Source organism: Oncorhynchus nerka, linkage group LG25 (assembly GCF_034236695.1).
Source record: "Oncorhynchus nerka isolate Pitt River linkage group LG25, Oner_Uvic_2.0, whole genome shotgun sequence".
In the NCBI taxonomy this organism is placed as follows: Eukaryota; Metazoa; Chordata; class Actinopteri; order Salmoniformes; family Salmonidae; genus Oncorhynchus; species Oncorhynchus nerka.
The window spans coordinates 22,146,058-22,170,713 of record NC_088420.1 but is presented as its reverse complement, the minus strand read 5'-3'; the positions used below and the strand labels follow the sequence as shown (position 1 = coordinate 22,170,713).

General features: G+C 40.9%; 2 protein-coding genes across 2 annotated transcripts in view; one reads left to right on the top strand and one right to left on the bottom strand.

Moving 5' to 3' along the window:
* The first annotated feature begins 1,567 nt into the window (after positions 1–1,567).
* Positions 1,568–11,680, top strand: LOC115109211 (lipoprotein lipase-like). Its single transcript, XM_029633895.2, has 6 exons — positions 1,568–1,817; positions 3,508–3,704; positions 3,826–4,005; positions 10,051–10,162; positions 10,308–10,541; positions 11,572–11,680. Exons 1-6 carry the CDS (start codon positions 1,721–1,723, stop codon positions 11,583–11,585), a joined length of 834 nt encoding a protein of 277 aa, XP_029489755.1. The 5' UTR covers positions 1,568–1,720; the 3' UTR covers positions 11,586–11,680.
* A 6,964-nt stretch (positions 11,681–18,644) lies between these two features.
* The window catches only part of si:ch1073-396h14.1 (disintegrin and metalloproteinase domain-containing protein 10), a 68,128-nt gene continuing 62,116 nt past the window's right edge, over positions 18,645–24,656 (bottom strand). Inside the window, exons 13-15 of the mRNA XM_029633894.2 lie at positions 24,140–24,239; positions 22,063–22,292; positions 18,645–20,147 (exon numbers count right to left, since the gene is read on the bottom strand). Of these exons, the coding sequence (XP_029489754.1) occupies positions 20,043–20,147; positions 22,063–22,292; positions 24,140–24,239 (435 nt within the window). The 3' untranslated portion in view covers positions 18,645–20,042. The remainder of the gene's footprint in view (positions 20,148–22,062; positions 22,293–24,139; positions 24,240–24,656) is intronic.

Sequence of the window (24,656 nt, the reverse complement as noted above, 5' to 3'; positions counted from 1 at the left end):
TTGTTTACAATTACCCTAGACCACATCCCTTCCCTCCACATCTGTTTCCGCTCCCTTAATCACCTCTACTCTACCCTTTTCACTGTTCCCCGATATAAACTGCATGCTCCCTCCTACCTACCAGTTCAGATTATGCTTGGTGTTGCCCTATCCTTCACCTGTCCAGTGTGCATGATATGATGAAGTAAGTTCCCCTATGTTATTTTATTGTAGGAGAAATGTAAGTGAACTGTATTATGAGGCCTAAACTCATAGCATGTCCTTTATATCCATGCTATTGCTCCTTTATGTTATTCCTGGCAGTCTCCTTTATAGATGTTATGTTAAGCCTTTTTCCCCATAGTCACCTGGCACTACTTTGTCATGTCTGCACCATTTTGTTGTGTTCCTAATGTTTCCCTTTTGTATTTCCCTTCCAGACCACCACATCCAATCTATCTCCAAGGCCTTACAAGCCACAACTTCTAACCCACCGGCTGTATAAAACCATCCAACCCCACCCCCACCCGCAATCTCCTTATTTGCATTTTGACCGATGCGCCATGGTGGCAGCAGAAGTTAGTCCACCAAAAGCCTAGTCCTTTTCTTCAAGAACCATGAGGAAATGTTATGCTGAAGTACTGAAATTCCCACAGAATGTTTCGTAATGTTCTCTGAACTATTTGAGAACATTCCCAATGTCAAATCAATTAGAGAATTACCTGTCCCAGTCCTGATGTTTTCAACTCTCTAGAGACAGCAGGAGTGGTAGAGATACTCTTAATGATCGCTATGAAAAGCCAACTGACATTTACTCCTGAGGTGCTGACTTGCTGCACCCTCGACAACTACTGTGATTATTATTATTTGAGCATTCTGGTCATTTATGAACATTTGAACATCTTGGCCATGTTCTGTTATAATCTCCACCCGGCACAGCCAGAAGAGGACTGACCATCCCTCATAGCCTGGTTCCTCTCTAGGTTTCTTGCTAGGTTTTGGCCTTTCTAGGGAGTTTTTCCTAGTCACCGTGCTTCTACACCTGCATTGCTTGCTGTTTGGGGTTTTAAGCTGGGTTTCTGTACAGCACTTTGAGATATCAGCTGATGTACGAAGGACTATATAAATACATTTGATTTGATTTGAGAGAACATTACACAAATCAAACTTTTAGAACTTTTAGGAAAGGTTCTGTCAAAGCAATGAAATACGAATTTTATTTTGTTTGGTCAAGTTCCTTAAATGCGAGTGTTTCCTAAACCAAGCAACTATCCTGCACCATTCCCAGAAAGTTGTATGATGAAGCGTTAAATGAACAATTTATTTTCAGGCATGAAACTTCCCTCATGAAGTCAAGAGCAAGGCCATTTATAGCTATGGGCAACAGCAAATTCAGTCTACTCAGATCTGATTTAACATTTGCCTGTGCTATTTCACATAGTAAATAACAATCGCTTGAATAAAATTATTAACTTCATTGCCATTTATCAATGTCTTACATTATACCCTAATTCCCCGCCCGGGGTAAAAGCAACCAATAGGTTTGCGACAGAGGGAGAGGTCCTATTTAGGAACCGGGCACTTCAAGGTAGTTCAGATAGCAATACTACGCGCTACATAACGCACGGGATCTCTTCTAACCGGTGGAAAATTGTCACGGTTTACATTCGATACATTTTTTTAGGGTCTGTGATTGCAAACTTGACATTTCCCCAAATAAGAATGATTAGGTTGAAAAGAAATGAAAGGGTTGCAAGTGCAATGTCTTTACTTTCTTGTGTTAAATTCAGTATTGTCTGTCTCGTCTTTGGAAGAGGACCACTCCGTTCATACCCTTGGTGAGTAGCTAATCCGTGAAACTACTGTTGAGAATTACTATTCTCCGTTTTGTGATCTGATTAGAAAACATTGCATTTGTGCCGCTAAAATGACATTATCTGAAGAATCGAACTTTTCAGATTATTATAAATGTAATTGACAGCCTTTAGATACTGTCACTTAAATGATGAGGCTGTATCAAATTTCTGGGATTTTGTGATGACGTAGACTAAATTGTTAGTATAGGATATGACCTCAAGTATTCGACTGAACGCCCATTCATTCATGCACAATTTGAGTAGGGTTACTATAATTAGGGATTGAAAAAAATCATAATGTTGATGTATATTGGACATAAAAGTAGACAAAAGATAATGAACAAAAACAAAAATGCAACATGTGTTGGTCCCATGTTTCATGAGCTGAAATAAAATATCCCAGAAATGTTCCATATGCAAGAATATTATTTCTCTCATTTTGTGCAAAAATTTATTTAAATACCTGTTAGTGACCATTTTCTCCTTTGCCAATATAATCCATCCACCTGACAGGTGTGGCATATCAATAAACTGATTAAACAGCATGATCGTTACACAGGTGAACCTTGTGCTGGGGACAAAAGGCCACTCTAAAATATGCAGTTTTGTCACACAACACAATGCCACAGATGTCTCAAGTTTTGAGGGAAAGTGCAATTGGCATGCTGACTGCAGGAATGTCCACCAGAGCTGTTGAGTTAAATGTACATTTTTCTACCATAAGCCGCCTCCAACGTTGTTTCGGAGAATTTGTCAGTAAGTCCAACTGGCCTCACAACTGAACACCACGTCTAACCACACCAGCCCAGGACCTCCACATCCGGCTTCTTCACCTGCAGGATCGTCTGAGACTAGCCACTCTGACAGTTGATGAGTGTTTCTGTCTATAAAGCCCTTTTGTGGGAAAAAACTAATTCTGATTGGCTGGGTCTGGCTCCCCAGTGGGTGGGCCTATGCCCACCCATGGCTGTGCCCCTGCCAGTCATGTGAAATCCATAGATTAGGGCCTAATAATGAATGTATTTCAATTGACGGATTTCCTTAAATGAACTGTAACTCACTGAAATCGTTGCAATTATTGCATGTTGCATTTATATTTTTGTTCAGTATAGATAGGCTACAGAAACTCAAAAGTTTTATACAAAACTTGATGTAGGTCTTCTGCAATTTTGAAGTAAGACATAGATGTAGTCAGATTGCATATGAATACAAAGTCTATGGTCTATTTATTATTCAAAATATAATATATTTGTGTCTGCTTTAACCGTCATGGAATGCAACCTCCATTCATTGCAGTGCAGTAGCTTAGTGCTTACCTATAGCCTTGGCCAAGGAGTCCGTTGACCCACTGTGAATGCAGCTACTTTTATACCCTGTGCGATTTGTCAGAGCTAGAGGAACAAAGCTGGGAAAAGCTGTGGTTTCTATGGGGTCTGTCTGACCAACTGAACCCTAGTAGCCCCCCTGGTACTGAGGGGCCTGTGCAGTCAGGCATCCCAACCCCCACCAGTGTGATTTAAGATTAGCAATAGCAGCCTGGATCAAAACATTTTATAATCTTTAGGCCTACAGCTACTTTCCATTGTCTTGCATTCTGCCTGTCTGGTTTATGGTCCAATTAATATACAAATATTTCTAAAGCCAATGTGTTGTATTCACATTCCTCTCTTAGATAATTTAATGGACAACTTCAAGGACTTGTTTCAAAAGAACGATGCCACTCCTCATGCCTACACCAAATTCTCCCTCCGGAAGCCTTTGATGCCAGAAGATGACATCTGTTACATCATCCCCAGCAACCCAGAGTCTCTCAAAGAATGCACTTTCAACAGCACCTCTAAAACTTTCCTTGTGATCCATGGCTGGACAGTAAGCCCTTCCAACCTGTAGCAGCATGTCTGTGACATGAAGTCCTTCACAACTATTGCTCAAGGGCTTGGATTCCCCGTCACTAACAAAAAACATTTGTGCTTTCTCTCCGCTGCAACAGGTGAGTGGCTTGTTTGAGAGCTGGGTGGCCAAACTGGTGTCAGCGCTGTATGAGAGAGAGCAGGATGCCAATGTGATCGTGGTGGACTGGCTGTACACAGCCCAGAACCACTATCTTGTAGCCGCCCAGGACACCAAGATGGTGGGACAAGAGATCGCTCACTTCATTGACTGGCTGGAGGTTTGTACGGTGACTCAACTTCCAAGTCACTGCACTGTTTTTCAGAGAAAGTATAAATAACATGTTATAAACATAGGTAACAAAGTACAAAGATTTACTGTAAATTGTTTCTATTAGGGATGTGACAAATGGAAACATTTTCTTACGCTTATACTGCAATTTTTTTGTATCAGTTTTCCATTTAAAACAAAAAAATTTAAACATTCAATTCCATGTTAATTCACAATGCAGAATAATGGTCCAATTAAGTATATACAGTGGCTTGCGAAAGTATTCAACCCCCTTGGCATTTTTCCTATTTTGTTGCCTTTACAACCTGGAATTAAAATATATTTTGGGGTGGTTTGTATCATTTGATTTACATAACATGCCTACCACTTTGAAGATGCAATTTTTTTTTCTTTTGAAACAAACAAGAAATAATACCAAAAAAACACAGAAAACTTGAGCATAACATAACTTTTCAACCCCCCCCCCCCCCAAAGTCAGTACTTTGTAGAGCCACCTTTTGCAGCAAATACAGCTGCAAGTCTCTTGGGGTATGTCTCTATAAGCTTGGCACATCTAGCCACTGTCATTTTTGCCCATTCTTCAAGGCTAAACTACTCCAGCTCCTTCAAGTTGGATGGGCTCTGCTGGTGTACAGCAATCTTTAAGTCACACCATAGATTATCAATTTTATTGAGGTCTGGGCTTTGACTAGGCCATTCCAAGACATTTAAATGTTCCCCTTAAACCACTCAAGTGTTGCTTTAGCATTATGCTTAGGGTCATTGTCCTGCTGGAAGGTAAACCTCCGTTCCAGTCTCAAATCTCTGGAAGACTGAAACAGGTTTCCCTTAATAATTTCCCTGTATTTAGCGCCATCCATCATTCCTTCAATTCTGACCAGTTTCCCAGTCCCTGCCGATGGAAAAACATCCCTACAGCATGATGCTGCCACCACCATGCTTCACTGTGGGGATGGCGTTCTCAGGGTGATGAGAGGTGTTGGGTTTGCGCTAGACATAGCATTTTCCTTGATGGCCAAAAAGCTCAATTTTAGTCTCATCTGACCAGAGTACCTTCTTCCATATGTTTTGGCCAGCTCTGTGGAGTGTACGGCTTAAAGTGGTCCTATGGACAGATACTCCAATTTCCGCTGTGGTGCTTTGCAGCTCCTTCAAGGTTATCTTTGGTCTCTTTGTTGCCTCTCTGATTAATGCCCTCCTTGCCTGGTCCATGAGTTTTGGTGGGCGGCCCTCTCTTGGCAGGTTTGTTGTGGTGCCATATTCTTTCAATTTAAGAAAATAATGAATTAAATGGTGCTCCGTGGGATGTTCAACGTTTCAGATATTTTTTTAGAACCTAACTGTACTTCTCCACAACTTTGTCCCTGACCTGTTTGGAGAGCTCCTTGGTATTCATGGTGCCGCTTGCTTGGTGGTGCCCCTCACTTAATGGTGTTGCAGACTCCTTTCAGAACAGGTGTATATATACTGAGATATGTGACTTCTGAAGGTAATTGGTTGCACCAGATCTTATTTAGGGTCTTCATAGCAAAGGGGGTGAATACATATGCACGCACCATTTTTCAGTTGTTGTTTTTTTTAGTTTTTTTACTTCACGTCACCAACTTTCATTTCACGTCATCAATTTCGATGTCCATTACATGAAATCCAATTAAAAATCTATTTAAATTACAGGTTGTAATGCAACAAAATAGGAAAAACGCCAAAGGGGATGAATACATTTGTAAGGCACTGTATGACCGCTAGGGCTGGGCAATGAATTTCTATCTACGGCAACCCTTTAGGGAAGCTAGATGTAGTTTCTTTCTACTAAATGTAAGTTGCGATATTTAATTAACTATAAAGTACTTTTTTTTTTAGGAAAGAGTGATCTGCGCCCAGGAGGCAGGCTAGGATTGACAGTTTTTGTTGCGTAGTGATGGAAGTTAGTCCCACTTCAGAAGCGGCAATACTTTACAGCAGTAGCGGTGTATGGGTAAAATCACTGGGGAAGCCAAGCCCCCCCCCCCCTCCAAAAACCCATATTACAACCTATGTGTTGTGATAATTGCGTTGTATGCTCTATAACCCGTTAGTTCATATGCCTTGACATCGTGATATATAGGCCAAGGCCGAGACAATAAGACATAGTGGCAGAATAAATTCAACCACACATCTGTTTCATACCGAACCGGAGAGCAACATCTGTCCGGTGAAGTCCACAAAACATATTGCATGTTAAATAAAGGTAAACATTTTTTTTTTTTTTAAATACATGTAAATGTAACAAACAGTTACATGACCTACAGTATGGTCAAGCAAGGTAATGTTTCTGACATTTTCGGACTAATTAACAGCTATTAATTTAGAACCATGGAGCGTTACCGCTATTCCACAACCACTTCAATATCATATAATCACCTATGCTTATTAGTCTAGTAGAGTGACAACTAAAAGATACCAAAAACGATTTAGTTCAATCAACGTAAGCTTAATATGAGGCTGTCCATGGCACTGATGTAATGAGCGTGCAAGTGTAAAAAAACATGTTGACTCACCCTACTTGTAGAGAAACGCCAATGCCATCCTCTCTTTCATGTTGCCTAAACGGTCTATGACTCTGTCTTACAGTACATACTTTTAGTTTTTGTTGTCCTCAGTTACCTGGCTAAAATACTTGATCGTTAGCCTATCTTCCTTTCATGAGCAACAATACGCCAGGCCAGCTAGTTAACATCAGCATACTACAACTTCCTCCCTTTCACAATGTATGAATTTATGGTCGGATCACAATCACAGTAATAATCATTGGCCAATTAAGTAAAACCACAAGTCCAAATCCCTGTCTGATCTATTGCAAATTTAGGAAAGGGACGATTTTAGCTAGTCACCGGAGGACAACAACACAACGAGATGCAAAAATTCAAGTTTTTTTCTGTCAATAATGACGTTTGGCCTGTGATGGGATTGGTCTGAAGCCAAATCCAAACTGGCTTCCCTTTACACTTTTTTGGTGCGCCAGGACCATTCACAGCTGAGCTCACTTAGTTTAGCTCAATGCTGATTGGCTATTATTTTATATATATTTTTTTATGAAGGGAGGCCAAATACTTGCTGGCTTCTCTTTCATTCAATGGTATAGGCAGCAACATTGTCATACTCTTTCTGACCAGACAGCATCAGGCTACACATACTGAGATAGAAGGGCGCTGTTTAGTTTGCTCAGATGCTTTCTCTGGTGAGATACTTGCAAATTGAAAGACATTTATGTAACACAGAGAGACAAAATAAATCATTTGGTTTTTATTTTTTTTCTTGGTCAAAACATTTTTGGAGGGGGAAGCCTGGCTTCCCTTGGCATCCATGAATACATGCCAACAATGTTGCCTCTAAACTGTGCGTGCGTAGTAGCCCCGAGACTGCAACGGGACTGCCATGCAGAAAAATCAGAGAGAAACACGAGATTGAACTTCACTCAACTTTCTAGAGCAGTAGTCACCAACCAGTCGATCGCCCTGTGTCTAGCTAGAGGTCGACCGATTCATCAGAATGTCCAATTAATTAGGGCCGATTTGCCGACCCCCCCCCCCTTTATTTAACTAGGCAAGTCAGTTAAGAACACGTTCTTATTTTCAATGACGGCCTAGGAAAGGTGGGTTAACTGCCTTGTTCAGGGGCAGAATGACAGATTTTCACCTTGTCAGCTCGGGGGATCCAATCTTGCAACCTTACAGTTAACTAGTCCAACGCAATAACGACCTGCCTCTCTCTCATTGCACTCCACAAGAAGACTGCCTGTTACGTGAATTCAGTAAGGCAAGGTAAGTTGTTAGCTAGCATTACATTTATCTTATAAAAAACAATCAATCATAATCACTAGTTAACTACACATGGTTGATGATATTACTAGATATTATCTAGCGTGTCCTGCGTTGCATATAATCTGACTGAGCATACAAGCATACAAGTATCTGACTGAGCGGTGGTAGGCAGAAGCAGGCGGGTAAACATTCATTCAAACAGCACTTTCGTGCGTTTTGACAGCAGCTCTTCGTTATGCGTCAAGCATTGCGCTGTTTATGACTTTAAGCCTATCAACTCCCGAGATGAGTCTCGTGTAACCGAAGTGAAATGGCTAGCTAGTTAGCGTGCGCTAACTAACCAGCATTGTGTTGCTGGTTCGAGCCCAGGGAGGAGCGAGGAGAGGAACAGAAGCTATACTCTTACACTGGCAATACTAAAGTGCCTATAATAACATCCAATAGTCAAAGGCTAATGAAATACAAATGGTATAGAGGGAAATAGTCCTATAATTCCTATAATAACTACAACCTAAAACTTCTTACCTGGGAATATTGAAGACTCATGTTAAAAGGAACCACCAGCTTTCATATGTTCTCATGTTCTGAGCAAGGAACTGAAACGTTAGCTTTCTTACATAGCACATATTGCACTTTTACTTTCTTCTACAAAACTTGTTTTGTTTTTGCATTATTTAAACCAAATTGAACATGTTTCATTATTTACTTGAGGCTAAATTGATTTTATTGATATATTATATTATGTTAAAATAAGTGTTCATTTAATATTGTTGTAATTGTCATTATTACAAATAAATAAATACAAATCGTCCGATTAATCGGTATTGGCATCCGCATTGAAAAATCAATATCGGTCGACCTCTACTTGTGTCCCTATTTGATTTGGATTTGCCTCGTGCTGTTGGCGGTAGGTACACCGGATTCAGCTGCCCTGCTCGCTGGGTAGGCAAACTGTTTCCATGTGTGTCTGAAGGTACAAACTCTGCCTTCTCAGGGGGCCTACAGAGCAAATCAAGTGCACTATAGGTCTACCTCTGGCCAATTGGATGGCTCAGATGACTGTGTCTGCAGTGACATAGCAGACATAAAAGAAAGCTACAGCAAAGTTGATACTGTGAGATTTCAACATGTCACCTCCTGGTCTGAAGGCCAAGTGGATAAACAGATTAATGTCAAGCCCTTTTTTTTGTCTCATGGAATGTAGGCATATATTGAACACCACACATTGGCTGTTACTGTAGGCTAAATGATATAACAGCTATTTCCATGTTAAAATGTTATGTGATGCATTTTTTCAATTGTTGTTGATGGTAGGCCACCCTGGTAGGCCTACATTAGGAGCAAATAGCCACAGTAGCCTAGATGGTCACTGTTAAAATCTGTAATTTAAAGAGGATATAGCTTCAATTTTCACAGTAAATGCACACTGGAAGTTGCACAGAATTTTCAGAATGTTCAAGTTTGCGCTCAGCAGACCTGAAATTTGCTCAGTGCTTTAATTGATTTTTGAGGGAACATTGCACGCCACTTACAGAGATGCCTTCCAGAGAAGGTTTCGTGTTGGCGTTTAAAAAGCTGTGGTTTGGCCTACCCTAACATAAACGAACATGGCATAGCCGAAGCGATTTCAAGGGGCCACACACACCATTATATCTGAAAAGTGTAATCGATACAGGCTATACCAGTAGCCTATTGTAATTTCCTATTATGAGACAAAAACACCCGCACCCGCTCAGCAATGAAGAGGAGCTTACCCCATGCTCACAAGACTGGCCCGAAGATAGCTCTGTATCCTGGCGACATCAGTCCCATGAATAGCCTAAGCCTAGATATTATACATACAACAGACCGAAGACTGAACACACACTCTTGTCATTAGCAAAGAGAAAGAGCAGGCAGGCAGAACCGTGGCCATATGTCTTACTAATCTGAATCTCGCAATGTCTTAATTGTCTTACATGCCTCGCAAATTCACCTAAGTAGCCTAAAGTTCGCCTCTTCCTGTCTGGTTTATTTCAATTCGGCAACTTTCCCCCAGGCCTTTTAAAGCTGTATAGTCTAGTTAGGCTACAACACGGAAGATAATGTTTTGTGATAACTACACTGTGATTTAAATTGTGAGTTAGGGATTTTTCTTAACATTAAGGATCCCAACTTTCTTTTAACTTTTAAATGTTCACACTCCTAGTTTCTATGGCAATGAACTTGACACTTTACTCCATTGTGTTTTATAGGAGGCAACCAATATCCCTCTTGATAACCTCCACCTCATTGGCTACAGTCTGGGTGCTCATGTGGCAGGATTCGCTGGGAGTCATGCCTCTAATAAAGTGGGCAGAATAACTGGTAAATATAATGTCTTATAGAGAAACAAAGACCAGATAATAGCACTGTTGCTAATCATTAGTTGCTTCTTTGGCCTGCAAGAACTTTCCTTCATAGGGCTTTGGCTTGTTCCACTACTCACTGATTGGCCCCCTTCTCTTTACAGGTCTTGACCCAGCTGGGCCAGACTTTGAGGGAGAGCATGCTCACCACCGCCTGTCCCCAGATGATGCTCACTTTGTGGATGTTCTTCACACCTTCACACGGGGCTCTCTGGGCTTCAGCAACGGCATCCAGCAGCCTGTGGGTCATGTGGACATATACCCCAATGGAGGCAGTTTCCAGCCAGGCTGCAATCTTCAAAGCACCCTGGAGACTATTTCAAAATATGGTCTCTTTGGTGAGAATCACATCTAAATATTTTTCTGTGTCACTATAAAATTGGTGACATATTATACATACACTTAGTGCACAAAATATTAAGGATACCTTCCCAATATTGTGTTGTAGCCCCCCCCTTTGCCCTCAGAACAGCCTCAATTAGGGTTGATTACACAAGGGAAACTGTTGAGCGTGAGACCCAGCAGCATTGCAGTTCTTGACACAAACCTTGCACCCACTACCATACCCCGTTCAAAGACACTTACATCTTTTGTCTTGCCCATTCAATGGCACATACACAAAATCCATGTCTCAAGGCTTAACAATCATTCTTTAACCTGTCACCTCCCCTTCATCTACACTGATTTGAGGTGGATTTAACAAGTGACATCAATAAGGGATCACAGTTTTCACCTGGATTCACCTGGTCAGTCTATGTCATGGAAAGGGCAGGTGTCCTTAATGTTCTGTATACTCAGTGTATATAACAACTCTCGCAATCACTTTCCACACAATGACTCTGTTGTCAATTTGGGTACTGATGTATCATTGGCTAAGGCAGACATGTAATTGTCTACTTGTAACTTATTTGAAGATGGCAGGGCTTGTGAACAATAGGGTGGTGAAGTCAGTACAACAATATAACAGAAGTTGCAGTAACTTTGCAGCTAGTCGCTTATCTGTCTTTACGACTAACATTGTAGCTGTCAGCCTGACAAAGGCCCATTCATTACTGTTAAAACAGAGGCCCCCAAACATCACAGCTAGAAAGAATCCCTTCAGAAGGTCACCAACAACATAACTCTTATTGTAGGGCCCCAGATCAAGGTTGATATTACTATCTATAATGATAATGTTAGGGAAGGAAACTTTCTCCTTCAATTGAGAATCTCAACTCTGGTTTTTGAACGTGGACCAGTAATGTAACTATACCCTTTATGTTCACAGCCATCACTGACATTCCCAGATGTTCCCATGGTAAATTAGTTGTTCTTGTGAAGTGAGGTGACATTAACCTGTTGAGCATCTATGCACTTTCTCATTGGCAGAAAGGAGAAGATAACGACCAATAAGACCCATTCCTTCCTGTTGGTAGCGGAGAAAGACATAGGTGACCTCCTGATGGTAAAGTTCAAGTGGCAGGAGTCTACTAACTGGTCAGCCTCGTCCATGCTCAAAATGGTGTCATCTTGGTGGTCAGGTGACTCTGCGGATTCTGAAGTGGAGGTTCACAAAATACGCATCAGAGTCGGGGAGACACAGAAAAGGTGAGTTTTGAGAGGCCTAATTTCTTTTAAAATCATGAAATTAAGACAATTGTCATCCATAAAATCATCAGAAATATGAACGTTTTGAAAAATCTGCAGAAATGGACTGTATGATGTATTCTGTGTGATGCATATGATGCAAAATGCATTATACCGGCTGTATTTCTGTAATTTGGAAGTATTATATATCTTGAATTTGATTGCTGACATTTAAAACATTTTGGCACTATACCAACAATGGGCTAATAGTTTTTGTGTGGAATTTTCGTGTAAAATGTTGTAGTTGACTTGACCTTTAATATTCTATTCTTGTTTGACCCTTTTCCAGGATGTTGTTCTGCATTAAAGGTCCTCATGCCCTCAGTTTACAACAGGAAGTGACATTTGTAAAATGCAAAATTAATGGAAAAAAACAAACATAAAAAAGGTGATACATTTTTTATTTATTTTTTTAACAGCTTTATTGCCAGTCAGGGATCCATTGACAAAAATCCTGTTTGTTTTACAGAGTTAACCTCAGGAACCGCTAATATTGAATGTATGGAGCAACAGACAATTGCCCTCCTTCCACTGCCGAAGCACTTCGAAAAATAATTTATGCAGCTGTAAAGGATTTTGTCGTTCAAACTATACAAATACATTTCCACCTTGTATATAGTGTACAGAAATGTGTTATTACAAATGTGTGAATATTTGTATTTATTTATTTTTTAAGCACTGCTTTTGTGCCACATCAACTACGATGTGGTGCTAAAGGATAGTGAATGCCATCGTCTTTGCTGATTTTCTGGCAACCCCAAAGAGATGGTTCTTATACAAAGTCGTTGGTGCCTCTGACTGACAGCGACCCATAGACAGAATGAGAAGAGGCCTCGAGGTACCTTGCAGTTAAAACCTCATGTTATGCTTAAACTGACAGAGCATTCACCTTTGTCGTCCTCAATACTATGTGATTGTAGGATCGGACTCAGTGTGCCTTAAAATAACTTATTGTCAATGAACTTGTCTTAACCTACTGCATGTATTTGTTGATACTGTATGTTTTTTTCATAGTTAGTTGTATATTTTACATGGTCTTTGAGACAGTAATATTGTGAGGTCCGAAATGCAAATTATTCCCGATAACTTTGTGATTATAGTCAAGCTCTTGAGCAATAATGCATTGACTGCTGTTTTTATACAAGCCTTTACACTATATATCAGTGGGATAACCGTTATTACAATGTTATACAATATTATACCTTTTAAAACAAAAATAATAATTACATCGATTTATACAGAACCCTTACCTCGGTTTCATTGCAAGTGCTTATGTGATGTATTTAACTGACATGTCCATGGTTGCTGCTGAACTATAACCCAAATAATGTTCATTTAGCTGTGGATGCCATTTTATAACTGTGAACAGGTAGCTTCTCTGAAATAAGTCAATGAGGGGTTCTTGTAAAGTGAGTCGACATCAACAATAGAAACATGACAGCCTTCCTCAGTAGACTGCACAGTTTACTTTGCATCATAGTTTAAGTTACAGGTAATAATTGGCAGGTAATGAGGATATTAGAAACAATGTTATTGTGATCATATCTAAATGTCAGACTATTTTCAACAGCACTGAGTAGGCTAATTATAACAAATATGATATATTTTGAGATCGGTATTGTAAATCATTGTGACTCATTTAATTTCTGCCTGTTCTATTGAGCCTGTATAAAGGGGGAGATGAAACACTTTTGCACTGAAAACAGGGAGGAGGTTACTAAGGCAGTTACTTGCTAAGTGCACCATGTGTAAATACCATGTTGGCATATACTTCTATGGTACAGAATATTACTATATATTTTTTTTTTACCCTCTTTTACCTCTGAAAGTATATCTGCACTCTGTTTATACCTGTAAATACTGTATGTGACTATATACATATTTGAATAAATTGGAACTGCTATTTTGAAGTGGAATGAGTGCTTTAATGGAAAGATAGTTGTAAACATGAACATTTTTCCAGGATCCTCCTTAGAAATGCTATAAAGTAGAAACCCATTCACACATCCAAGCAGAGATAAACAGACAATATCATTCAATAATACACAATCTACCTTCAATTTCAGAACATATAACAAAGCTTCCAGTGACTTCCCGCTCCTTAATCTTATCCAAGTAAGGGGTGGCAGGTAGCCTAGTAGTTAAGAGCATTGGGCCAGTAACCGAAGGTCTCAAAATCCCCCAAGCCAACTAGGTGAAAAATCTGCTAATGTGCCCTTGACCAAGGCACTTAACCCTAATTGCTCTTGTAAGTCATTCTGGTTAAGAACGTCTGCTAAAATGTTAAAAGGGGTAATCACATCTTTTTACTGGAATGTTCAACAATAGAAACACAGCCTTTCCAATGTTCAAAAGGGGGCTTTTGACGATATACAGATTAAAACCAACCATTTCCGGTGGATTGACTATGGAACCCTGTTTAAATTACCCTCCTTTTTAAACGAAGCTATACAGAGTTGGTTAAAATTCCAATTTCATCCTCCAGAAGAGGCAGAACAAATATTACAGCAAATAATGTCACTAAACTCTAAATCGTAAAATGTATATGTTTAACTTAAGGTTGAGAGGTTTGACAACTATGCCGCATAAAATAAAATGTTTTATGTCCCAGTACCATAGAATTGGGTTTATGAACTGCTATATAAAACAACTGACGCATCAATCCATGCTTCTCAATTGATACTATTATATAACATTCTTAGCACAAAAAGAAAGCTCAATATATGGGGCATTGAACAGTCAGCCTTGTGCAGACTCTGCCAATCAATAGATCATCTATTTTGGTACTGTCCTTCTGTGGTTTGCTTTTGGAGTCAGGTCCAGAAGTGGTTGTCATAAAGTCATAATATCTGTGTACAGATGGATATACAAATCTGTTAGGAGATCTGAAAAACCATGATCAATCAATGAGAAATATTATTATACTCTTAGGTAAAGTGTTTATTTTTAGAGCAATCTTGGTAGAAATGGTCAAAATAGAGGCTCAAGACCCTCATAAGACATCACAGTAAAATAGAAGGATGTATCGCAAAAGGAAATAGTAAAATGGTATTGTACTGGGAAAGATGGTGTCACGCACTGATCTGTTTCACCTGTCCTTGTGATTGTCTCCACCCCCTCCAGGTGTCACTTATTTTCCCCGGTGTATTTATCCCTGTATTTTCTGTCTCTCTGTGTCAGTTCATCTTGTATGTTTCCAAGTCAACTAGCGGTTTTCTCTTTCTCCTGCTATTTGCATTTTCCTTTTTCTAGTCCTCACAGTGTTGACCCTTGCCTGTTTCTGGAATTTCTACCCACCTGCCTGACCATTCTGCCTGCCTTGACCACGAGCCTGTCTGCCACCTGGATTTTGATCTGGTTTGGACCTTTTTGCCTGTCCACGACCATTCTCTTGCCTACCCCTTTGGATCAATAAACATTGTGTAAAACTCCAACCATCTGCATCCTGTGTCTGCATTTGGGTCTCGCCTTGATAGATAGGTTAGTCTGGGAACATCTGCGGATTGGAATTAAGATTATGGATTGATTGGCCAACACACTTGGAACCAAGTAAGATCAGGAAATAAACGATATACAGTCGCAAGTTTACATACACCTTAACCAAATACATTTAAACTGTTTTTTTTTTTTTACAATTCCTGACATTTAATCCAAGTAAAAAAAGTTTTAGGTCAGTTTGGATCACCACTTTATTTTAAGAATGTGAAATGTCAGAATAATTGTAGAGAGAATTATTTATTTCAGCTTTTATGTTTTTCTTAACATTCCCAGTGGGTCAGAAGTTTACATACACTCAATTAAAATTTGGTAGCTTTGCCTTTCAATTGTTTAACTTGGGTGAAATGTTACGGGTAGCCTTCCACAAGCTTCCCACAATAAGTTGGGTGAATTTTAGCCCATTCCTCCTGACAGAGTCAGGATTGTAGGCCTCCCTTTTCAGTTTTTCTGCACACAAAATTTCTATGGGATTGGAGTCAAAGCATTGTGATGGCCACTCCAATACCTTGACTTTGTTGTCCTTAAACCATTTTGCCACAATTTTGGAAGTATCATTGGGGTCATTGGCCATTTGGAAGTTCCTGACAGGCGTCTTAAGATGTTGCTTCAATATATACACATAATGTTCCTGCCTCATGATGACATCTATTTTGTGAAGTGCACCAGTCCCTCCTGCAGCAAAGCACCCCCAAACATAATGCTGCCACCACCGTGCTTCACAGTTGGGATGGTGTTCTTTAGCATGCATGCCCTTTTCCTCCAAACATAACGATGGTCATTATGGCCAAACAGTTCTATTTTTGTTTCATCAGACCAGAGGACATTTCACCAAAAAGTACAATCTTTGTCCCCATGTGCAGTTGCAAACCGTAGACTGGCTTTTTTATGGCGGTTTTGGAGCAGTGGCTTCTTCCTTGCTGAGCGGCCTTTCGGGTTATGTCAATATAGGACTTGTTTTACTGTGGATATAGATACTTTTGTACCTGTTTCCTCCAGCATCTTCACAATGTCCTTTGCTGTTGTTCTGGGATTGATTTGCACTTTTCACTCCAAAGTACGTTAATCTCTAGGAGACAGAACGTGTCTCGTTCCTGAGCGGTATGACGGCTACGTGGTCCCATGGTGTTTATACTTGCATACTATTGTTTATACAGATGAATGTGGTACCTTATAGTGTTTAGAAATTGCTCCCAAGGATGAACCAGACTTGCAGAGGTCTACAATTTTTCTTCTGAGGTCTTTGCTGATTTATTTTGATTTTCCCATGGTGTCAAGCAAAGAGGCACTGAGTTTGAAGGTAGGCCTTGAAATACATCCACAGGTACACCTCCAATTGACTCAAATTATGTCAATTAGCCTATCAGAAGCTTCTAAAGCCATGACATAATTTCCAAGCTGTTGAAAGGCACAGTCAACTTAGTGTATGTAAACTTCTGACCCACTAGAATTGTGATACAGTGAATTATAAGTGAAATAATCTGTCTGTAAACAATTGTTGGAAAAATTACTTAGATGTAAGTACATGTTCTAACCAACATCCCAAAACTATAGTTTGTTAACAAGAAATCTGTGGAGTGGTTGAAAAACATGTTTTAATGACCCCAACCTAAGTGCATGTAAACGTCAGACTTGAACTGTATATACACAACCGTTCAACTTAGAAATGTCCTTGTTTTTGAAAGAAAAGCTATTTTTCCCCATTAAAATAACATCAAATTGATCAGGAATACTTGTTAATGTTGTAAATGACTATTATTGCTGGAAACAGCTGATTTTTTAATGAAATATCTACATAGGCGTACAGAGGCCCAATATCAGCAACCTCACTCCTGTGTTCCAATGGCGCGTTGTGTTATCTAATCCAAGTTTATCATTTTAAAAGCCTAATTGATCATTAGAAAACCCTTTTGTAATTATGTTAGCACAGCTGAAAATTGTGGAGCTGATTATAGAAACAATAAAACTGGCCTTCTTTAGACTAGTTGAGTATCTGAAGCATCAGCATTTTTGGGTTCGAATACAGGCTCAAAATGGCCAGAAACAAAGAACTTTCTTCTGAAACTCATCACTCTATTCTTGTTCTGAGAAATGAAGGCCATTCCATGTGAGAAATTGCCAAGAAACTGAAGATCTCGTACAACGCTCTGTACTACTCCCACAGTTGACAGTGCATGTCAGAGCAAAAACCAAGCCATGAGGTCGAAGGAATTGTCGGTAGAGCTCCGAGACAGGATTGTGCTGAGGCACAGATCTGGGGAAGGGTACCAAAAAATGTCTGCAGCATGAAGGTCCCCAAGAACCCAGTGGCCTCCATCTTTCTTAAATGGAAAAAATTTGGAACCAACAAGACTTTTCCTAGAGCTGGCCGCCAGGCCAAACTGAGCAATCAAGGGAGAAGTGCCTTGGTCAGGGAGTTGACCAAGAACCTGATGGTCACTCTGACAGAGCTCCAGCGTTCCTCTGAGGAGATGGGAGAACCTTCCAAAAGGACAGCCATCTCTGCAGCACTCCACCAATCAGGCCTTTATGGTATAGTGGCCAGACGGAAGCCACTCCTCAGTAAAATGCACATCACCGCCCCCTGGGAGTTTGCCAAAAGGCACGTAAACACTCTCCGACCATGAGAAACAAGATTCTCTGGTCTGATGTAACCAAGATTTATCTCTTTGGCCTGAGTGCCAAGCATCATATCCAGAGGAAACCTGACACCATCCCTACGGTGAAGCATGGTGGTGGCAGCATCATGCTGTTGGGATGGTTTTCAGCGGCAGGGACTGGGAGACTAGTCAGGATTGAGGGAAAGATGAACGGAGTAAAGTACAGAGAGATCCTTGATGAAAATCTGCTCCAGAGAGCTCAGGACCTTAGACTCGAGGTCCCCTTAAAATAGGATAACGACCCTAAGCACACAGCCACGACAGCGCAGGGCTGGCTTCGGAACAAGTCTCTCAATGTCCTTGAGTGGCCCGCCAGAGCCCAGACTTGAACCCGATCGAACATCTCTGAAGAGACCTGAAAATAGCTGTGCAGCAATGCTCCCATCCAACCATCCAAGCTTGAGAGGATCTGCAGAGAAGAATGGGAGAAACTCCCCAAATACAAGTAGCTTGTAGCGTCATACCCAAGAATACTCTATGCTGTAATCGCTGCCAAAGGTGCTTCAACAAAGTACTGAATAAAGGGTCTGAATACTTATGTGAAATTACTTGTCTTTTGGTATGTCAAAATTGCTTGAAATGTATCAAAATATGTTGTAGACAAAATAATGAAAAGTGCAGTCTGGTAGCCTCATTAAACAGAAAAAGTTGAACAAGTCATTGCATGTATAGACTATTTATTTACTGACTTGAGACTTGACTTGAAAAAACGGGTGACTCTACTCGACCTGACTTGCTTTAGAATGCACGACTTGGACTTGACTCGAGACTCAACCAGTTCAACTTGGGACTCGAATTGAGACTTGAATGATAGTGTATTGATCCCACCTCTGACATCCTCCAACCTATCAGAGTTCTTGCAGTATGAACTAACATCTTGTCCATCCAATCAAATGATCAGAGAATTAATCTATTACTGAAAGCACAAGCTAGTGTGGTGAGAAGATGACTTAAAGAGAAAGACAATAGTTTAACTGTTTTGAAGAAATACATTTCTTAAAAAATTAAGAAGAAGCAGCAGAGAGATATATTTTGTTGTATTTTTTAAATTCTTAATTTACCCCTTTCACTTACTTAACTAATGCAGCTAATTTAGCCTACTCAACAACCTGACTGAAACAGAGAGGAATGCTATTTATGTTAGCTTGCTGGCTAAGGCTTTCCAACACTGCAACTCTTCAAAGTCAAGGTAAGCTTTCGGTTTTATAAATGTATTGCTACCTGGGCCCGCTGTGGTAACTGCTAAACTGCTTGCTGTACACTGTACTGTGTAATTGTACACATGGCTTGGATTGTGGGTTTACTAACTCGTTAGTTATAGTTTAATGACTATAGCGTTAATATGGTGACAACGATGTAGGCTGTGTAGCGGTTAGTGGTTTTGGTATGAAGGTTTGGCTTGGAGAGGTTTTTGTGCCTAGTCACGGACAGCTGTTGAGTTATAAACTGAAGTCCACAAGTGAAGGAAAAAGGTGAGAGAAGGAGAGCGCGTAGATGCGAGAATGAATTATAGAACGAGGAAAGTGATGATGCTGTATGTGGCTGCTATGAAAGTGAACTATGTGTGCAGGTGATCAGGGGAGTTTTCATTCCGCCGGTTCTGTTTCAAAAACCTTTCTTAAACGGAAGCAAACAGAACTAAATGGGGAGGGACATACCTGAATTTGTCCAATAGAAACTATAGGTTTAGTTGCAAAACTGAACGTCTTCTAACTGCTTGGGCTAATGATTACACCCCAGATCAGATAGATACAGGCAAGAGTGTGCAAGGCAGAATTGAATGTGAATGTGATTACTCCAATTTGTCTCTAGACCTGTGCACCTACGTTATAAACGTTCATTTTTAGGCTAGGTTGTAGCAACCTCATGATGGGTATAGGGCCAATTCGAGTATCATATAGTAGCCTAAGCCTATCGATTTTACATTGAGCTGGGTGAAGGGAATATGAATGACAGTCATCCAATATGCTGTAATCGAAATAAGGCCATGCTCATAAAAAAATTGTCGCTCTCCCAAATCTTGAATGGCACCAACTGCCACTGTTGGAGCTACAGTGGTTACTCTGGGTCACCCATGTCCAGGGTACGTCCACACAGGCACACGGTGCTGACCATCACGGCAGACAGAGTCATGATGACCAAGAGAATGGCCCACCAGTGAGTCTGCAGAAGACAAGAGCACAACAAGTCAAACACTCACCCACTTTAGTTCCAATCTGCTATTGTCAGCTGTTAAATAGTCAAAACACCACTGCAATTTACTTTAATTCACATTGACTTGACGTGTTCTGTTCTTCAAGAACCCATTTGTTACAGGATGTTAGTCAGCTAGAATTCGTTATGTGTCACACTCATTTGGATGGAACCAATGGGTATGCAGTAGCCGATTCATCTGTGGTATGGAAACACTACTATTGCCATTTCACAGCCTAATAACCATTAACTGGCATGGCTCCCAAACCAATTGTGTGAGCGGTAAATCTAAGCACTAGTAGGTGTCACCATCTCACTAACTCAACATGACGCACCTGAACAGATCTTTTAAATCCCTGTGGGCATTCCTGATTCGCTGCGCTTTCTAGCGAGACCAAAGCTCAAAGCCAACTGAGGCTGGAACATCTGAACGAAGAACATCAACAGAGGAAGCTTTCTATTGTCGTGGCCATGTTTTGAGAATGTTTTGAGAATGACGCAAGTATTAGATTCCACCAAGTTTGCTGCTCCAGTGTATTTTTTGTTGTTGTCAGATGTTACTATGGAATGCTGAAGTATAATTACAAGCATTTCATAATTATCAAAGGCTTTTATTGACAATTACATCAAGTTGATGCAGAGTCAATATTTGCAGTGTTGACCCTTCTTTTTCAAGATCTCTGCAATCCCTGGCATGCTGTCAATTAACTTCTGGGCCACATCCTGACTGATGGCAGCCCATTCTTGCATAATAAATGCTTAAAGTTTATCAGAATTTATGGGTTTCTGTTTGTCCACCTGCCTCTTGAGGATTGACCACTTGTTCTCAATGGGATTAAGGTCTGGGGTGTTTCCTGGTCATGGACCCAAAATATCGATGTTTTCTTCCCCGAGCCACTTAGTTATCACTTTTGCCTTTTGGCAATTATGGCAATTGTTAGTCACCAAACTGTTCCTGGATGGTTGGGAGAAGTTGCTCTCGGAGGATGTGTTGGTACCATTCTTTATTCATGGCTGTGTTCTTAGGCAAAAATGTCAGTGAGCCCACTCCCTTGGCTGAGAAGCAACCCCACACATGAATGGTCTCAAGATGCTTTACTGTTGGCATGACACAGGACTAATGGTAGCGCTCACCTTGTCTTCTCCGGTCAAGCTTAATCCCGGATGCCCCAAACAATCGGAAAGGGGATTCATCAGAGAAAATGACTTTACCGCAGTCCTCAGCAGTCCAATCCCTGTACCTTTTGCAGAATATCAGTCTGTCCCTGATGTTTTTCCTGGAGAGAAGTGACTTCTTTGCTGCCCTTCTTGACACCAGGCTATCCTCCAAACGTCTTCGCCTCACTGTGCGTGCAGATGCACTCTCACCTGCCTGCTGCCATTCCTGAGCAAGCTCTGTACTGGTGGTGCCCCGATCCCGCAGCTGAATCAACTTTAGGAGACGGTCCTGGCGCTTGCTAGACTTTCTTGGGCGCCCTGAAGCCTTCTTCACAACAATTGAAACGCTCTCCTTGAAGTTCTTGATGATCCGATAAATGGTTGATTTAGGTGCAATCTTACTGGCAGCAATATCCTTGCCTGTGAAGCCCTTTTTGTGCAAAGCAATGATGACAGCATGTGTTTCCTTGCAGGTAACCATGATTGACAGAGGAAGAACAATGCTTCTAAGCACCACCCTCCTTTTGAAGCGTCCAGTCTGTTATTCAAACTCAATCAGCGTGACAGAGGGATCTCCAGCCTTGTCCTCGTCAACACTCACACCTGTGTTAACGAGAGAATCACTGGCAGGATATCAGCTGGTCCTTTCGTGGTAGGGTTAAAATGCAGTGGAAATGTTTTTAGATAGATAGACGACCCCCTAAAGCACAACAAACATATAACAAACCTTTATCCACTCAGCCAGGTCATCAAACTCATCCAGGTCTACCAGGTGGAGAAAGGAGTTCTTCAGCCTGGCGATGGGCCCGTCAGCGTCCAGGATGCGACACACCTGGAACATGTCGCAGTAGCCCTGCTTGGCTGAACACGGTGCCCCGGCAACCAAGGCTACACGCTTTCCCTGGAAATGCCTGGTCAAGACAGAGGATGTGGTGCTGGCGCAGGTTGCAGGCTTGTCTGAGGTGAAGAAATACCGTGAACATTTTGTTATAGATGAAATGATTGAGTTTACTGAGTGGAAAGCACATGCCCACATTTGAACTTTTACACAGCACGTCAGATGATCGAACAGAAGGATGTATTATGATGGGAACCTCAAAGCAAATGTTTTTGCCCCAATCATAAACACATTTTTTATTTTACCTTTATTTAACTAGGCAAGTCAGTTAAGAACAAATTCTTATTTTCAATGAGGGCCTAGGAGCAGTGGGTTAAACTGCCTGTTAACCCACGGCAGAACGACAGATTTGTACCTTGTCAGCTCGGGGATTTGAACTTGCAACCTAGTCGAACACTCTAACCACTAGGCTACCCTGCCGCCCCATTCTCCAGATCTAAGCACACCAGAGGAAACGAGGGTGAGGGAGGAGAAGAGGGATTGTGCTGTCGTGTCTTTGGCTATGCCGGATTAAGTGATATGACATGCTATTCTATAAAATAATTTCTCCATAATTAATATTACCTGATTGAGCTAATCATGTAAATGTAAGTAACTAGAGAGTCGGGGCATCACAAAATAATATTTATAGAGCTGTTATCTTCCGAATAAACTCTTAAAGACTTAGTAATATTTTACATCAATAGCAGTCAATATTAATCATCACCTTAATTCAGTCTCATTTTGATCTTCACGAACCCTGGCTAACAAGTTGAATCAGCAATGCAAAATTGGGTTTCATTATTTATTTACTAAATACCTAACTAATCACACATAATTACATATACACAGAATGAATCATACCTTGATTACAAATTACGTCAGAAAGGAAAACGTCCCTAGCGGGCGGAACAGATATGACAGCTGGTTACACAAAAGGAAAGGGCTGGGTTTGAGTGAAAGAGCGGGAAGACTGAGGACCAAAGGAAGAAGCTGTGCTATCGTAAATACAGTATTTTATGCATTCTAAATTACCGCCCATTTGGAAAAGGAAAATGCAATAAATATTTACTCTGAGCTGCGCTTCGGTAGGTTGGTGGTAGATGGAAGGCCGTGTTGCCAAACCGAGTCCTTTGTCCTTTGAAGAATGTCTCTGATGGTCAATTGGATACGTTGTAGTAACGTAGTTGTGTGATAGACGGGATACTCTGTCTGTTCCTTCCTAAACCTCGTTTGCAGCTGCTGTTGCTAACTCAACGGCTAGGAGGTATCACTTCTGTAGTGAATAAGAGTTCAAAGTGCATACCATTCGCAACCAAAGATCACGCTGATGTTGGCTTCGTTCTGCAGTTTTTATCTGAACCATTCTGACATCAGACCGTCGTTCTCACGTCCTCGGAACAGGAGGTTACATTTTTGTCAAGGCTTTATATAGTGGAGGGAGAAGGGTGTGTCTGAAACATTTTATAACCCATGACTCTTCACAGGGACGGGCCACTGATTGAGCAGAGCCCTAACCTTATGAAAACCCAAATCTCTCATTTGGAAGCTAAAATTACGTTTCATCTCTTCACCAATAATTTTATATTCAAACATTTAAATTGAACAACAATTCCATGTGAATCCGATAACTCTGATGTGTAGACTTTCCACTGTAGAGTTTATAGCATCCTATCATTGATGATAATTGTCCCAGATGACAACCGAACTGACATCATATTCATTAAGTACCACCGCATATGTTCAATTGGTCAGATTACCAGAATATAGTTCATTTCCCCCCACCTTCTGATGTTCCCAGAATCTGTATGTTAACCAAGGGGTTTTCAAATTTCACATCAGTAGGGTAGAGAGAGGAAAAAGGGGGGAAGAGGTATTTTTGACTGTCATAAATCTACCCCCAGGCCAACGTCATGACAGTGCTTACCCGGCTGTTGACAGCACATGTGGCACTTTTCGTTTTTGGACTCTCCCAGACAGTCACACTGCTCCAGGCCGTACCTCACACACAGTGATTTAGCACAGTTCTGAGAAATAGAGGGAGAAATGGAGAGAAAAAGATAGGGGAGAGTGAAGGAGGGAGAGAGAGAGATAGAGAGATGGAGAAAGGGAAAAGGATAGGGGAAGAGGAGAGGAAGGATAGAGAGAGAGAGAAAGAGGGATGGTGAAATAGAGGAGAGAGGGGAGAAGACATAAAGAGAATGGATGAGCTCTAGCCTGGATGAGCTCTAGTACATTATGGCCACCAGTGAAGTCTCACAGACAAAAATGCAGGACAGGCCTGCTCATTTCCACAAATCCTAAACATCTGTATTCAGTTAACTTGTTCCTTGCTCCAGGCAGCCTCAGAAATGTGTTTTGGTCCAAATCTTATATTTCAGGATTTATGCCCCCATAGAGAGCCATACGTATGTAATTTGCATTGAAAAAGTTGAGCAATATTC